Source organism: Urtica dioica, chromosome 1 (assembly GCF_054948205.1).
Source record: "Urtica dioica subsp. dioica isolate 48M chromosome 1, U.dioica_male_clone48M_v1_H2, whole genome shotgun sequence".
Classification (NCBI taxonomy): domain Eukaryota; kingdom Viridiplantae; phylum Streptophyta; class Magnoliopsida; order Rosales; family Urticaceae; genus Urtica; species Urtica dioica.
Genome location: NC_142756.1, coordinates 1,851,492 through 1,868,849, shown reverse-complemented (window position 1 = coordinate 1,868,849; position 17,358 = coordinate 1,851,492). Strand labels below are relative to the sequence as shown.

Genomic DNA, 17,358 nt, shown 5'->3' with positions numbered 1-17,358 from the left:
CTTTATATCTTAAATATATTTTTTTTAAACTCACAAGCTTTTTTCTTATGAACTTCGAAATTTACTAAAAATAGCTTATTTAGGATTTAATATAATTAAGTCATGCCGAACTTGCGAATAATATAAATTGTAACTGAATCCCTATTAAAAAGGAAGCCTATTTATTAAGCGTGTATCTCAAATAGAAAAACTAATTGTGTATCTAAAAGAAACGTGTAAAAGAAATGTGTGCAGCAAATGGTAACTGAATCCTATAAAAAAGGAAAATAAGTCAATAGAAGAAGAAAAAAAAGAACGCACGTTTCAAACTGAATCAATTTTCATGCAAATCATAAAAAACGCAGAAAAAATACTTAGAGAAGATAACATATTACTAATAATTTCCAAATATTAACTGTTATTAAAATATATTAACAGTTATAACTTTGCAATAACTGACATAGTAACGGCGGAAAACAAGGAAGGGAGCACCAAACATATACACACAGATCGATCGTACACTATTTATCACAGATCACACCTCACGATCGTATCCACGAACCTGCAAGTTTGGTCCTTCGTATAAAGTTTTTTTTTTTGTTTAAGTTTATTTTGAAATCATAAAATCCAGATCATATAATTAAGAAATTTAAAGAATAATGATAATTTTTTAATACGAAAAGCATTTTTCCTTTAGGATCAAGCGGCTAAATGGCCAAATAGAACTTAAGGATTTGCAAAATAGCCAAAGTTTATCAAGTATAAGCAAAATAGCCAAGCTGCGATTATTAATCCAGGCAGGATTAAATTTAATCCAAACAAGATATCGGGATTAAAATTAATCCAGGCAGGATTAATTTAGTCCAGAGATTTTATTCAGCCTTAAAATTTAATCCTCGACCTTCTCCGATCTTCTTCTTCTCAGACCTCCTTACAGTCACTGCAATCGCACAGATCTTACCTCCCGTCGGACTCTCCGTCACGGCGGCGAAAGCGAGGAGATCGACGGAGATTCGTGACTCTCCGTCACACTACGGCGACGAGGCGCGCTTCCTCGCTGGAAAGGTTCGTCGCCGGAGCTCCTGCCCTCCCTCGCCGGCGAGATAGTCGCCGCCGCCTGCCACATGGCCGACCACCGCCCGCGGCCGGGCCCCGCGGTGCTGCGCATGGAAGTCGAGATGGTCCTCCCGGTCGACAGAATCCCCGGCGGCGAGGCGATCGAGAGTCTGCAGAGAGTGGTGGCTATTTTGGCTAACCTAATGAAATTATGGCTATTTTGCAAAAGCCATAGTTTGAATTGGCTAGTTCATGCCATTTTTCCTTTAGTAATTAACTAATAAGGGTATATTCGGTACAAAATAAGTGGTTCACTCTCAACATCATCAGTTTGACTAATTATCAATTATTAACTAAAGGTTTGGTTATAATAAAATTAATATGTTTTAAGTGATTTAGTTGTTAACAATTCTCGATTCTTATTTAGATATTTTGTTGGCTCAGTGTCACTGCAATTTGAAAGACTCGTCGACGAAAAAAAAAAATTGAAAGCTGAGAATGAGAAGTTTCACTGCAATTTGCTCTCCGACGTATTTTCCTCCGCCGAGAGGAACTGCTGTCAGCCTTTCATGTTTCAGCTCTTCCAGGTTCTTTCTTCCTTCTTCGTCTCTGCTCATTTCATGTGTTTTTCTATAACTTTTAGTCCCTAGTAATGGATTTCGAATGTTAAGGAGAAACGGAAAACAATTATTTGTTTATTTAGGTCAATCGATGAATTCACTAAATGAGTAGAGAGGCAACTGTAGTGGATTATGAATTTTTAGCGATTTTCTTTTGTTCAATACCTGTTTTCTACGAGCGGAATCAAGAAGAAGAGCGTTTTTTTGTTATATAAATGGGAATGGAATAGGATAAGAGTTTCGTGGCTTCAATTTATGGTTTCTCCTATTTTTCTAAGCCATGGCTTTCAATTTTTTTTTTTTTTTTTTTGGCATTTTTCTCATCAGGAACCAAATAGCCTTCACAAAGAGAGTATTCTATTGTCAAGCGAAATACGGTGAGTCTTGATTTTTTTTTTTTTTTTGGGTCTGGATTGTGTGTTAAGCAAACTGAATGAGGTGTTCTTGAATGTTAGTATTAATATTTATGTTTTACAGCTGAGTCGGAGATAAACGAAACTTTCAGCCTGAAAGTGGTTCCTCCGACTCTATTGGCGGCTGAGAAAGAAGAAGCCAAGGCTGTGTTGACCTTGTTCTTGAAGAAACAAGGTATGAGCAACGCTATGGCATCGAGAACCATAAACAAGTCCGACTCTTTCATCGGCCACCTCGTCTCGAGGCTTCACTCTGTTCACAAGGCTCGTTACCTAGTAGGTTCGATTTCAAACGTATTTTATTTTTATTTTTTATTTTAAACTGCTTTTTGTTTGTCTCTCTTTATCTTGTTATCCTTGATTATGAAAATAATTAGGAAAAATTGAGCGGAAAAGCGAAATTCTTTATTGTATTTGGACAGGAAGTTTGAGGGGGTAACATAGATTTTGATAAGATTTTAGGGATGGAATCAATATAGAAGGACTTGAAACTGTTATCGTCTATATAATATGGGAGATTATTGGAAGAAAGACATTGAACATTTAAATGGTAATTGTACTCGGAGAGAGCCAAGGATGTCTTGAATCACCCAAATATATCATTCTTTCGATGCTTTACGAATCTTATCACCAAAAGTGTAGTCGGAGTCAGATTCTCTACTAAGGTGTCTCTAAACACGAAATTACCTTTGGTGTTTCAGGGCGAGAACTAACGACCCTCGAGATAAGGGAAGCTCTGATTCCTTACCTCGAGACCCTTCTCGAAGAACACGGAAGCATCCTAGTCGACGTCGTCGAAAGCTTTCCGAACCCGCCCGTCAAAGAGAAACCGACGGCGATCTCCGCCTCCGCGCCGGACATCGACGGCGAAGATGACGACGAAGACACGTCCACGAACGAAAGGCAACAAAAAGCCCTGTCTCGCGTGAGCGAGACCGACCCGGACGGGAATCTCCGCCCCAACATTCTCTACCTCCAAGAGCTCGGCCTCGACCTCGACCAGATCAAGGGAATCACGAGAAGATTCCCTTACTTCCCGTACTACAGCCTCGAAGGGAAGCTAAAGCCGGTCGTCGAGTTTCTCGTTGATCTCGGAATCCCGAGATCGGACATCCCAGTCGTGCTCAACAAAAGGCCTCAGCTTTGTGGGATAAGCCTCCACGAGAATATCATCCCGACCATGACCTTCTTGGAGGGCTTTGGAGTGGACAAAACCCAATGGGCCAAAGTCATTTACCGATTCCCGGCTCTACTCACTTACAGCCGCCAGAAAATGAAGGCCTCGGTGGACTTCCTCTCGGGCCTCGGTCTGACCGAGCAGGGAATCGGGAGAGTTTTGACTCGCTGGCCCAATATCGTAAGCTACAGCGTGGACGATAAGTTACAGCCCACCGTGGAGTACTTTCGGGCGCTCGGTGTCGACGTCTCGGTCCTGATTCTCCGGGCCCCGCAGACCTTCGGGCTCAGCGTCGAGGCCAATCTCAAGCCCGTGACCGAGTTTTTCTTGGCCAAGGGCTACACGGAGGAGGAAATCAAGACCATGGTGTCGAGATACGGAGCGTTGTACACGTTTAGCTTGAAGGAAAATATGGTACCGAAATGGGAGTTTTATTTGGAAATGGGGTACCCGAAATCCGACATCGTGAAGTTCCCTCAGTATTTCGGGTACAGCTTGGAAGAGAGGATTAAGCCGAGGCACGCGGTTGTGAAGGAGCTCGGGGTTTCGCTGCTGCTGAACCAACTCTTGTCGCTTTCGGGTCCGAACTTCGAGAAGGCTTTGAAGGCCAAATTAAAGAAGCATAATGGTCAAGGCTCTTAGCGGACAGAAAATCAGAATTCAAGTATGAGAGAACACAAGACACACACACACACACACGCGCGATAAAAAGATTGTCCCTCGGGGAATTTCGAGTGTATAAAGGTATGGGCTCTTTGTTCATGTCTGTTCTAATTTTAACTTATTCTACGATTTTGCTAAGCCTTTTTATGGAAGGTTAGCAAATTAAATTTTGTGGGAGGTTAGCAAATTAATTTATTGCAGTTCTGAGGTGGTGCTACACTGTGTGATTTGATCCACACTGTACAATGCGTTTGTTTGTGGAATTAGAATGGATGTAAAACTTTTATTTTTATTTTTATTTTTTTTCCTTTAGAAATAGCGAATAGGAGACAAGCGTTTACTTGTAAGTTTTGTAACCGTTGCAAGGCAGCTCCATTTTGTGGTAATTAATAGTAGGATTTTTAACGCCAGTGTGGAACAAAAATAAAATAAAATTAGAAATGATCCGTAACTATATGTTAATGAACGTGTCGAAGAACTATATGTAAAGATACATGATTAACAAAAATGTGTCAAAAGTCAACTAAATCTCGTTAGAAAAATGATTTAGCTTCTTCCTATAATGTACATAACATACATCAACAAAAAGTCAAAATAATAATAATAATTTGACCACCTGAATCAAGAGCGTGGTTCCGAGTCTAACATTCTGTGTTACACCTCTTAAACTCTATGATCTCATAATTAGTGAAACGAAAAATTTTCAGACTCGAGACTAGTAAGTGTTTTGCGGGTTGAATCTTCTTCGCCCATCTCGCCTGTAATTCGGCGTCTCGTCTATCGTCCTCCGAACGTAATCCATGAAAGGCTGAGGAGTCCGAGGGGAATGATTGCCCGCAACAATGGGGCTGCCACGATCCGGCGTGGCAGGGGCCGTGGAACTCGGCACGGGAGTGGCAATCGACGGCTGAGATCTCTCGGGCCTGTCCAAGGCGCGGATGAAGATCACCACCGTCAATATCAATATCGTGACGCACCCGAGTGTGCTTGCCAAGAGGGCAAAATCGATGGGGATTTTCCACGCTCTTTTTGTTTTGGGTTCGTAAGTGACGTCGATTTCAACTTTCTGACCTGCGAATTTGAGAATTTTTTCCCCCAGCTAACACATTCAGCATTTCTAGTTGTTATAAACAACTAATATATTTTGTAACGCTGTCTTCTGAGATTTCTATGTTGACCCTTAATTATCTACTTATCATTATAATTATCATATATCTAGTCTCAACAAAGATCGGAAGACAGTGTAAAAATTACCGTTGGCTGGAAGCCTGATCGTGATTTTGTCTGTAAACTTGGTATTTCCCAGCACTTTGACCTTTTAAAGACAACAAAGTAGATTTGCAGTGTAAGAACTCTGTATTTTTTTTTTTAAAGAATCGATTTGCATTGTGAAGCCAACAGAGATACGCACCTCGTACAGTGCACGGCTACCGATTCCAAAATCTTCTTTATGGATCGGACTAATGAACAATGAATTAAGCTCCTGCCAGTAAAACTCGACACCTACAATCACAAAACAAACCAATTGAACTGGGCATTAAGCAAGTGTACAGATCCCCATAGCTCGGGAGAAAAAGAAGATGTGTTTTGTAGAGTGTTCCAAGGAAATTCTTAGCTTACCTGTGTTTCCCATGATTGTTACGATAGTCTTGTTTAAGTCCGGTGTCAGGTTCAACTGCATGGCATACTCAAAACTTCAATATCCAAGCATTAGATTATTAAAAAGGCTCAAACTGGTTTAGTCATTGGCATGAGCTACCATTATTTATACTTTCGATTCTCGGCTGATAGTACACGAACACTTATCTATGGAGGATCCTCAGTTTCACAAGAAAAAGCTTTTAACTTTACAGCACATATTTTATAATCAGTCATTACCGTGCCAGTATCCAACAAGGAAAAGCCTCCGATAAAAAGGGCAGAGGCAGATCCAGAAGCGTGCTTTCCTTCTCTTAACGAGGCATGGATTGTTACAGATATGTGTTGTTTCACGTCCTCTGTCCTGGGCATCGTTTCGACCAAATGCTCTGGTGAGTATGGGAAAAAGAGGCAAAATGCCTTACCAGTGTCAAGATCTGACCATGGCTTTGCGTACCTTCAGTCCATAAAGCAAAGCGTAGAGACATAAGCTAATTATTTTTATGTATCTAAATGCCCAGAAATTAAAGAAATCAGAAAGAAAACATACCCAACAAAAGGAGGGTCTACTCTGCAGTCGTACACACTTCCTTTGCCACTCCCAAGAGCACTGAACTTGTTTCCGTGGGTATTACTTTTGTTTGCAAAGAAACACAATGAGAAAAATAAGCAAATGACATCGAAATTTAACTAAAAACATCTTTGTGACATATGGTTCATAAAAACTGGGTGACAAACTACTAAGATTAAGGGTATTTTTTTTTTACCCTAAAAAATATATTATTGTTAGATTGGTGGGTCATTTGAAAATGACCAGCAAAATTATTAACCGTCATTTTGTCAAGGAAGTAACTTCAAGGTTACAATTCTGTTACCCTAATATAAATGGTTACTATGGCCTATTATGAATTTTGTCAAAAGGAAATGGTTAAAACTCTATCCAAAAAAATTCTTTAATTTTTAACCTTTAAAGCACATTTTAGATTGGTCCAACCCTCTATTGCAAAAGTCCCGATATACAAACCTTATCTTCACCAGAAAGCTGTAGCCTTTTGTAGGAAAAGGAACGTTTGTCAGCATCTCTTTTGGAGGATCCACGGAAACAATATTCCCAGCTAACACTGTAATTGATGTTCTCAGCTTCAGACCTTGCGCTTCAAAATACACTGAACACAGTAACAAACAAAACCCAATCCATACCGCTCTAGTTTAAAGAAGAATAAAAAAATATATGCGGGATGAGAAATACTAAGATATGGTTTCAATTACATTGGGTTGTTCCTTCGCCAATTGCTTCAGCTATTCCAGAAAGCACATCGATTGATATGATGCTTGAATTGGCAGTGATCCACTGACCGGAAACATGATCTTTTAGACCTATCACATTAAAAGAGATCTGTGTGAATTTTTGTGAAATATGGGATTCAAGAAAATCCGTGGTTAATTGAAGAATTAGTATGACACAAAATTGAGAGCTTTTATGGGTTATCCAAAATTCACCTTCTACGCTAAAATTAACATGACCTCCTCTAGGAACAACAGGACTCTGAGGGTGTATGTGAGCACCGACTGAAATCTGAAGATATGTAAGTTCAGGAGATGTCAAATAGCTGATAATATGAAAACAAATCCAAAACATAAAATAGGAAATATGACCATAAAACCCGAAGTGAACTGTGGAACTATTTGCTAATGAGATTGTTATTTAAGATACCAATACAAGTGAATAATTTTAGATATAGCAAAGTCCAACTGACAGCTCGAGATGAATGTCAAAATCTATATATCTCAAAGGGTATGAGCCATTTCATGGCTTCTATGGTTTTGTTTCAGTGGAAGTTAGTTGGCATATTTTTCGTGCATGAATTCTTCTTTGCTATCCAACGAAAAAAGAAAAAGAAAACAAATTCATTTTGCATACTCGTATGCAGGGGTCAATAATACCAAGCACATGAGCACAAACATGTTTGTCACTACATTTCTCATAACCTTTTTCTGTTCCTCGTAGCTTTGTTATAACATTTTTGCTTGTGTGACAGAATTCAAGAGATTACCAGCATGTGATCTGATTTCTGTCGAACACCATCGATTGAGACTCGCAAAAGAGCTCTACCATAGCGTATTGCCTACATTGAGACGATCGAAAATCATTCATACAAGATAAACTATACAGGACTTTAAAGACTTGGCTTTTGTTCATTTAATATGTGAAGTTGGGAAAAAGCCAATATAAAGTCTCTGGATGGGGCTTTTGCATATTTTTCATTGAAATTTAAGAGAGGGATATTGAAAATTCGCCAAACCTTGATGCGGATAAACCCACTTCCATCACTTGTGTTATTTACGAACACAACATCCGGGTGGTTAGTTACAACATCATATGGAACAGCATCGCGTGCCTCGTAGAAAGGGTTTCCTGGTTGGTTTGATACAAATAAAAAGTCAATGAGTATCTGAATGAAGTTCTGGTTAAAATGAATTTAATTAAAAATACCTAGAATGTCTCGGTGGGTCACTGGAAGAGAAATTTCAGCACCAACAGCAAGACTCATTGCATAAAAGGGAAGCTCCTCATTTGTAATTCTTATTTGAGCCACCTGATTAGATTTAAAGAAGAATATGATACTGGTAAAAGATGACGATGAAAGCATAGTCACAAGACAGATATCACCGTGAATTTAACTGTTAAATCACATGAAGTAGGCCAACGTCACAGTTTGGTAAAGATTAAAATCATTACCAGTGGGAGCAATTTGTATGAACTTAATCTAATTACGTTACAATGATGGGTAAAGTTATGTAAACCATATCATAGGTGAGAGAATACGGAACTTGGACAAGAAATATCTGAGCTTTTAACTTTTGAGTAGGCATAATGGTCTGGCCATAAGACAAAAAAACTCATACCTCGGCGACTTTTATGCACGCAGCAATTTCTGTTCTAGCTGTGGTACGATCCTTGGCCTGAATGCAAGCAATGTCGTTAATCTCTGCTGTCCTTATTCTATCTCCATCAATGGAAACAACCTCCTTCTGCATAACTTCACTCTTCTCGAGGAAATTTCTTAATAAAGAATATGTTATGGCTCCTTTGCGATTCTGATTATCCGACTGCCCATAAGGCAAAAGGCTTTCTGTGGTATAGTGGGGCGGAAGGAGCCACGTTATTGGGACTCCAAGAGCAAGAGGGAGATCAGGCACCACGGCCAACAATATTGACGCATTATAAGACTTCCTTTGCAAACTAAAACCGGATGATTTGAATACACATGAGAAGGAGACTGTGACCTTTGTCTTCCCGGCAGATCTAGTTGACAAAATTATAGTCCCCGGTGAGATATATAGTGATGGGAGAGATTCGAAGAGAGGGTTTTCAATGAATTTTTACCTTCCATATAAGATATTGATGAAATTGAGATCGCTCTCGCTAAAATAGCTAGTGATCTGAGAACCAGTCCTTTGAACCTTGTGCTTGTCCACATTTAAGCGCTCTGACAGATAGAAACTTAAGATCTGACATACCAAAAAATAATAGTACCATTATTATTACTAGTATTTTAGTTTAGCATTAAAAAAAATTCTCATTTGCAAACAAATTAAAAACCTTTAGCATCCAATGCGAGTAACAAAATAAAGAATATTATGCCCTAACCTTTTCATCTTCTACAGTCCACTGGTAACCACTGCAAAGCTCGTAAAAAGAAAATAGATCTCCCTGCTTACACAAAGAAATATAAGTAATATCATTACCAGTAAGTAAATGATGTGAGAGTTCATTAGTTCGGTGATTCTTACCTCGGGAAACAATGGATATATGGGCATCTCACGACCAACAGCAAGCTGCTCACTTTGTACATTCAACACCACCGAAGAGGGAATCCCTACTTTGACGCTAGCATATGCTTGACAGATAACAGTGTCTCCATTACCGAATACCGAGGCAAGAATTGTCTGACAAGATTATTATTGTTTATCACGAAAATAGAGAATAATTGTTATTATTTTGCAAAAGAATATAATATAAGAGATCTATCACTTATCAGTCTTACTGTATTCCCCGGTGAAATAGCAGAGAGGTGCCCCGAGGATTTATGAATTGTTGCAATTCCATCGTCTTTAGTTGTGTACTCAACGTGCATGCCAATTGTTGGTCCTCCTCTTACAGTAAGCTAAGCAGACATATTTAATAGTAGTTTTGTCATAACTCAAACGTAACAGCTATAACGCATAATATCGGAGCTAAGGTTGTTGCTAATTAGACATTGAAATTAAACATAACAACTTGGTGTGTACATACCACAAATGATGCACCTGGTGCGAGAAAAATATCTTGCGGATGAATTTTAGGTGGTGCATATACTTCAATCTTTATTTGCCGACTTAAGATTTCATGCCCGGATTGCCGTACAGCACTAACCTGATTTCAAGTAGAAATATGAAAATATGTAACAGACCACAAGCCATACTAGGAGAATTGGATAATGCGAAGGAATGCATAACCATTAGCAATAATGAACTTACATGAAGAGCAGTTATTCCAAGATGTCTGGCGGCAATCTTAAACTTTGGTGTTCTAACATATCCACCACTAACGCTTGATTTATCACCCCCATCAATAAGTTCAACGATGTGATCCTCGATATGCACTTGAATTTTCATGTAAGCAAACTGCAGATGAGGAACATCAGAAAAAAAAAAAAAAAAAAAAAAAAAAAAAAAAAAAAAAAAAAAATCTACAAGAGAGAGAGAGAGAGTTAAATATACAGCAGGGTAAACAAAAGGTGAACCAAGGAAATCCAAACCTGGGAAGAGTCAAATATATTCCCATCGTTTATTCCGACCATTAACTCAATACTTTGCAAGCTTCCAACCTGAAAATATAATTTAGTGTCCATAAATTACAGAGTAGCTTTGCTATTTAAGCACCATGGCTGGCTTAAAAAATAGAAAGAAATAACCATGTTGCAAATCCCATAGTTCAATGTCCCTAAGGAACCAAAGATTATATGATAAGACAAACACACACAAAATAGAGTTTATAATAAAACAATAATCATAAAAATTTATACAAAAAATGCAGACCATAAAGCCATACTTACCATAACACTTATTTCATCTGGTGATATAATCTTAATCCAATCCAGATCTGCAACTTGTACCTATATGATATAAAACTTCCATGAGAAACTTATTCATTATTCTTTGAAGTCCCATAACTGGGATAGAATAAAGTATCAAATCAAAACCGAATTTTTTTTTTTTCGTTTCCGTGTTTATTCATTTCATCAAAGACAAAACCATTTTAGAAATCATATCACGCAATCACAGCTGATGAAGGACCATACGTCTCACGTCTCAAATTAGCGAGAAACATTATTGAGTTAGAGCAATGACATTTATACGCCTCATCTTTTTGTGTAGCCTTGGCTTTTGCCTTCATTACTACAAAATTGTTATTGTTTAGAAAAAAATAGCGATAAACTTTTATCAACAAAACTAAATTTTATTCAGACTTGTAACTTCCTGATGTTTCATTATTAAGAGAGGGCGGTTCAAAAGAAAAAAGTGGCTCCAATGGCATACACTCTTACATAAGCATTACATTCTCGGTACTTGGTCTTACCATGGCGGAAGCTGTAGTTGGAGGAGCAAGCCCAATGTCACGCACTGTTACAGATGCTGATCCAAGCCCTTTTGGATAAATTATCAGCTGTAAGCATTGTAAACCTGTTGGGGGTTTAACAACTTCAACTACTTTAGAATCATTCACAGAAGCTTCCAAGAAACAGCTACCACCAGTAATTGATAGATTGACCTGAAAGACGAGTGTGATATTATGCTAAGACACTACAATTTCCCAGGCATGCTTTTCAAGTATCATAAGAAGTATATTTCCCCAAGCACAAAGAAGGTGAAGTAGTTAATCTACTTGGTCGCAGTGACCTTTTTTCTTCTTCTTTGAATATCAATATTTGCTCCCTTCGTGAAATTAAATAATAAATAGTTACAAATATCAATTGTTTGAACCTAAGTATTCTCTCGGAATCATTAGTTTGTATACTAAAGCTGATCAGCTATCATGAATTACACGTCTGATAAGCACAATTTGAGAACAACGAAAAGATATTTTGCTCTCTTGCGTAATGCCCACTCAAATGTACATATGCCAGAGACTACCTTTGCAATGGGGTTGAAATATAGTAAATTGAACTTGGGGCTGACCCTCAGGGTAGAAACAAGCTGCACAATTAAACTAGGTATGAGAACCTTAAGTAGATAAGTTCTAACAACGATAAAATAATAATAATAAAAATAATAATTATAATATGTTTGTGTGAAGAAAAAAAAAAGAAGACAGATTCGAACAAGGGATCTCATACCTGTAAACGTACAACATCAGTAAGAGTAGTTTCTAAATTCCTAGGCAGCTGAATGGCACTATGGTCAGCAATCGCGTCATGGACACCAATAGCAGAAGCACGAACAGTACACTGAAAACAAAAAAATATCTTAACCAAGCATAAAAAATTCTGTGAGCTTAAAAATGAAACCTTTTTTTTTTTATTTAATGTCGGAGCAAATTGCTCGGAGCTTAGAAATGAAACTGTCAGAAACTCAATCCCCAAAAAGTGTATATGAATTTTTAACATTTTGTTAGAGATACCAGGTGCAGAAGATATTAACAATACTATTAATAAGACAACTTTAAATGCCCATTATACCATTCCGGATTCATTTTGCAGTCTCAAAAACCGCTCCCAACTGTACTTGGTCCATCTTGGATCATCACTGCCGTCCCAATAAGCAAGGCCATCACAGCCGCTTAATTCCCACTTCAAAAGGAGCGAAGATGAGTTTGCAAAAGATTCCCCAGTGTTGCTTATACCAACTGCAGCAACTCGAATGGTACGACCATTTGCCACAGTAATTGGGTTGACACGCATTCTACCCGGACTACGGTCAGCCTGAACCGCAGTCTGAATTGCTTTAAGTTCATTTACTGGAAAATAAAATGAGGCCAAAGATACAAATAGTTGTTAAAGTTTTTGAGATTTAAGAAATTGTCGCTTCATGTAATCTGAAGAAGAAAAAAAAAAAGGTTTATACCTGGTTCATCGGCAAGTATTGCAATCGAGTTGGGAATGATACACGTAAGCGACAGTAAAACGTTTTCTATTACAGGAACGGGATGGTCAACAGCCACCAAATTACCACGCTGAAACCTAACTTTCTGAAACATTCAAAAATAGAATTTATCAAAATGAGTCTGTGAATCAGAACCAGGCAAGTAGATAGGGAGAGATTAATATTACAAATTTTCCAGGCATCTGGCAATGAACTCTATACAAGCTCCTATGACCTCCAGATAATTGATGGACTTGAACTCCGACTTTTGCTTGGCCATTTTCTTCATCCAAAAGGTTGAAATTTTCAATGAGCTTGACACTTTGATCCCACTGTTCAGGTCCCCCGATAAGTAGGACATCTAGATGTGTTCCAGGGACAAGGTACAAATGCTCCAAATTTTGCATTCTATCAGTGGCTTCTGCTTGATCCAAATCAAACCAATAACCACCAAATCGATTTCCATTGCCTGACTGACTAATAACTAGTGGTCGATAAGCAGCGATTCGTGAAGATGCTTTTAAAACAACCGGTCCTTTGAATGAGGTATCAGCGTGATCAAGTTCTTTAGACAGTGTAGCATGCAACATATCACGCCCTGCTCGAGATGCATGTATAGTTGTCCAAGAACACGGAGGAGCCTGAGCTGTTTTGAAGAGCTCATTTGTAATAAGAGAGCTACTAGTTCCATTGGCAACGGAAAAAATCTCACTTCCTGTTTTCCACTTTATGATAGAACCAAATGCATCGCATCTATAAAAGAAATCCCCTGCAAATTTAAACTGTCATACAGAATTCACAACTACGAAGGAGGAAATAAAAAATAAAAAAAATGTCATAATGTACTACCATTCGGTGCTTTCAGCGTTACTGCAGCTTGTATATAAGATCCTACAACAGTCTCAACTGGGAAGTTGGAAAGCATGATGATAGACACTGGGACGGAGACTTCAATGACAACCTATAATGGATTATTTAGAAATTAAAAAAAAAATGGTGACTACAAGAAAAAAAGGCAAGTATGTGAGGTACTCAGAGAAAATACTGGATCGTTACTGGTTTCAAGTGTAATTATAAATGAGCATAGACTGAATGAAAGTTCAAGGGGGCCCATTAAAAAATAAAAATTCAAGCAATAATATTTCCCCTTGTGGTTAGATAATGCTATCATTGCAACACACAAAAACAACACAACAAGTACATAATTCAATTCCCAATTTAATTACCTCGTCATAATTCAATGAATCATAGACAGACTGTACTTTAACAGTAGCTTTACCGGGCTTCTTAGCCTGAACAACTCCAGAAGCAGATACAGACACTGTACTCATGTCCGAGGAAGACCATTTGTAGTCATTCGATGCTTGAGCGCAACCTACACGATTAATAGAAAGAAACTCCATCAATCAATAAAACATTTAAGAGCTGAAACAATCATAGCAGCACGAAGGATTCCAACCCCCCGAAGCCTTAAGCTCCACTTCCTGATGAACACCAGGTGCCCATGGAAGGAGAATGTTTTCAGATTTTCCACTTCTTTTCTCCAAATGAAACTTCACTTGATCACAAACCATGACTTCTTGCACCACCTTGAGAACCTAAAAGTGGAAATAGCCAGAAAATAAAAATAAATATAAATTCCAAACGTCGTGTGAAACAGGATGAGACCTTCCTTTGATTAAAAAAAATATGGAATATAAGAGAGACAAGAATAATAGGAAAAGCAAAGGGCTAAACAAGCAAATTTTTTGGGATGGGACATGCCCTTACCTCTTTGGTTTCACTATTTTGACCGAAATAACTCAAAGTAGCAATCAGTTTTCCGAGTCCTTGCGAAGTTGCTTTAAGGACTCTGGAATTCCGCGACCCATGAGTCATTGCAATATCATCTGACATTGGAAAAAATTTCCAATTGTCTGTTTGGTCATCATACAGCTTGATATCATCATTCTGAAATGATCAAGAAAACTTTAGTAAAATGCAGAAGCAAAAGAACAAGCATATGCCAAAAATGTTAGATAGAGTGGCAGAGAAGATATTTTTTCTTATATATTATGGTATAGATAAGATGCAAAAACACATAATTTATGGATTCCCATCCTGAGATATTTAGTTATAGTATCTTAAATGCATATTTTTATTTTCAAACACAGCATAAAACTTGTTCAATGTCCAAAGACAAATGGCATACCTAGACAAATAAAACCTAAACATAATCTTCGTAACAAAGGATACAAAACGAAAAAACATTAGAATCGTAACAACGTAAAAATACCTCTGTTATGTAGATTTCATGTGCCTCTGGCCCTTGTGTGAAAAGCTTAATTTGAACAAGGTATTGATGGCCCACCACAACATGCCATCGTGTCGTGGATGGAATTGCTTCAATCGCATCCCCTACATGACCATTAACAAACAAAGGTACCATGTATAGAGATAGAAAATCCGGTACGACAACTTTTAGTGACGACACTTGTATATGCCCCGCGACCCTCGTATCCTCAACTACAACACTTGTTTCCCCTAACTGTAGTGCATTGGTTATGCCCATCATAGAGTCCACATTTGCAACAGATGAGTTTGAAACAAGCCATCGATGATGCAAAGATGGCAAAGCTACAACTGCATAAGGCACATTAAGACGAGTTTCAACATTAGAAAAGTTTCAATCTGATTAAATATAAAGTTTCGCTAGCTAGAAGAAAATGGGTTCTTTACTTAGGAAAATTCATTTAAGTCGAATATTTACATTTTAGAAACTGAAACAAAGAAAGCTAAAGAGAAATATATGGCGCGGAGTTAGTCCACGGACTCAGCTTTAACAGCATGTTATATTACATTATATATACTGTAAATTATAGGCTTTAACTACGTACCTTGAGGAGTATTGGCACGGATAACTTTTAGACTATAACGAACAATAGCGCCAGGAAGGACACGAACAGGTGATGGAGGTTCGATAGACATGGCTTCCGCAACAGTTAGAATGATCTTGTCTGCCATATCATCGAACCCTGGCTCGAACAGATTCACGGACACAATCTCGTGCCCGATTTCAACTCCTTTTACAGCATATAAATCTGAAAACACACCCTGCACGGAAATTTTGTAGAGAATGTTTAGAAGAAACAAGCCTGCCCCATTGTCGACTCCAAAAAAAAAAAGGGAAGGAAAACAAAAATCATACACTGTCTTCGAGCATTATTTGGATATCCAAGTCTCCGCAAAATCCACCACAGTCGCTCAGAGGAGAATTCTTCAACGGAACATGAGCGAGGTGATGATTCAATCCATTGGTTTCGGGCATCAGCTTCCACAGAAATTGTAATCCGACCAGTGATGAAAATACATTATCTGTGACAAACAAAACACATCACTAGAACACAAAACGTAACCCGGAAAAAGGGAATATACAATCGTTCTGTTCTGTCTATCGCGCGCAATTGGAAAGAAAAAAAAATCGCAGTTCGACATTATCCTGGAAATACCTTCACTATCGAAAGCACGGACACGGAGAGTGGCGAGCCCATCTAAGTCGAGTTTAACAGAGCTGTGGAATATCTGGATCCTCGTGAACTTGTCGATGAACACTTTGCAGCGAATGACGATTCCGGTGCGTACATCGGAAGCATAAACAGCGGTCTCTTTTCGACCACTGTATGTAGCTATGGATTTCAACCGTGCACTTGTCGAACAGTGATTGGTTGAGTTATATTCAGGTATAACAGCTAGAAAATCGTGATGATCCCATGACCTACGAAACACAAATTGCATGACGGAAAAAAGAAATCAAAGCTCAAACTCGGTTTTTACTTTACAAGACTTGGAAATAGCAACTTTTCAACTAAGAATTTCCTATTCGCTGATTCATTATTTTTTTTCAGCTCAACACTTCATTGTCGCTAAGTAACTTCAAACCATAGCTTTCAAGAGTTTGAACCAAATCGATTAAAGCGGAAGAGAATATACCATTTGAAGCAACCGTCACTTCCTTGAAGCCTGTACTCAACAGGATGAGTCATCCTCGGAGGCAAAAGAATGTTCACATCTGCAATGTGCGGACCAGAAGAAGCAAAATGCGACGTCGTTACGATCGCAGACAGAGCTTGAACCAGTAAAACGAGCAGCAGAGAGCAACACTTCGACATCATTTTCGAGTCGCCACGGCAAAGAGGAAAAAAGGTTCGTCTCGTCAGAGATGAAGAGAGCTCTTCTTCTTCTTCATGTCGAGCTCAGCAATGGTGTCCGAGAGAGAGAACTTCGATCCGGTGAAGAAGGGTTTAGGGTTTTCGGGGCAAAGACCAGTAGTGTCGGAGAGGACAAGAGGTTAGACACGTGGTATCAAATAATTGGAGGGGAGAGTTTTTAACTGTCGAGTAAAGTTAGTGGGGACTGACTTTTTTGGCTTTACAGTCTCACGTGCTCCGCAACAAAGGGTATTTCGGGGAAAGTGGTGCTGATACTTTGTAACGGTGGATTTAATTCAACTTTAAAGATGTCGCGAACTCCACCACATACTAAATTTGGCCTGAGACATATTTAGTATAAATTTGCTTCGAACTCAAATCAAATTTTACATCAAATTTAATGTAAATAAATAGTTCCTTATTAAATTTAATGTACACAATTTTTAATTGTAAATTTACCTTCCAAAAAAATTAATTTCTTATTTTGACCCTAATTTAAA

General features: G+C 38.4%; 2 protein-coding genes across 2 annotated transcripts; one reads left to right on the top strand and one right to left on the bottom strand.

The window, feature by feature from the left end:
• The first annotated feature begins 1,462 nt into the window (after positions 1–1,462).
• Positions 1,463–4,359, top strand: MDA1 (Mitochondrial transcription termination factor family protein). Its single transcript, XM_089619797.1, has 4 exons — positions 1,463–1,622; positions 1,983–2,032; positions 2,133–2,348; positions 2,770–4,359. The coding sequence occupies exons 1-4, from the start codon at positions 1,534–1,536 to the stop codon at positions 3,885–3,887; spliced, it is 1,473 nt and encodes a 490-aa protein (XP_089475923.1). The 5' UTR covers positions 1,463–1,533; the 3' UTR covers positions 3,888–4,359.
• Positions 4,322–17,007, bottom strand: EMB3012 (embryo defective 3012). The gene is made up of 36 exons (XM_089619752.1): positions 16,641–17,007; positions 16,160–16,425; positions 15,859–16,025; positions 15,548–15,764; positions 14,947–15,293; positions 14,442–14,621; positions 14,131–14,269; positions 13,898–14,046; positions 13,521–13,632; positions 12,860–13,440; positions 12,654–12,777; positions 12,269–12,546; positions 11,927–12,037; positions 11,724–11,786; positions 11,170–11,361; positions 10,646–10,705; positions 10,349–10,417; positions 10,068–10,214; positions 9,844–9,963; positions 9,596–9,715; positions 9,342–9,497; positions 9,199–9,261; positions 8,935–9,059; positions 8,454–8,853; positions 8,041–8,143; positions 7,850–7,962; positions 7,601–7,672; positions 7,047–7,122; positions 6,816–6,923; positions 6,571–6,712; positions 6,097–6,180; positions 5,787–6,003; positions 5,529–5,583; positions 5,320–5,411; positions 5,163–5,223; positions 4,322–4,979 (listed from the first exon to the last, which is right to left on the bottom strand). The coding sequence occupies exons 1-36, from the start codon at positions 16,820–16,822 to the stop codon at positions 4,624–4,626; spliced, it is 5,847 nt and encodes a 1,948-aa protein (XP_089475878.1). The 5' UTR covers positions 16,823–17,007; the 3' UTR covers positions 4,322–4,623.
• Between the last annotated feature and the right edge of the window lie 351 nt (positions 17,008–17,358).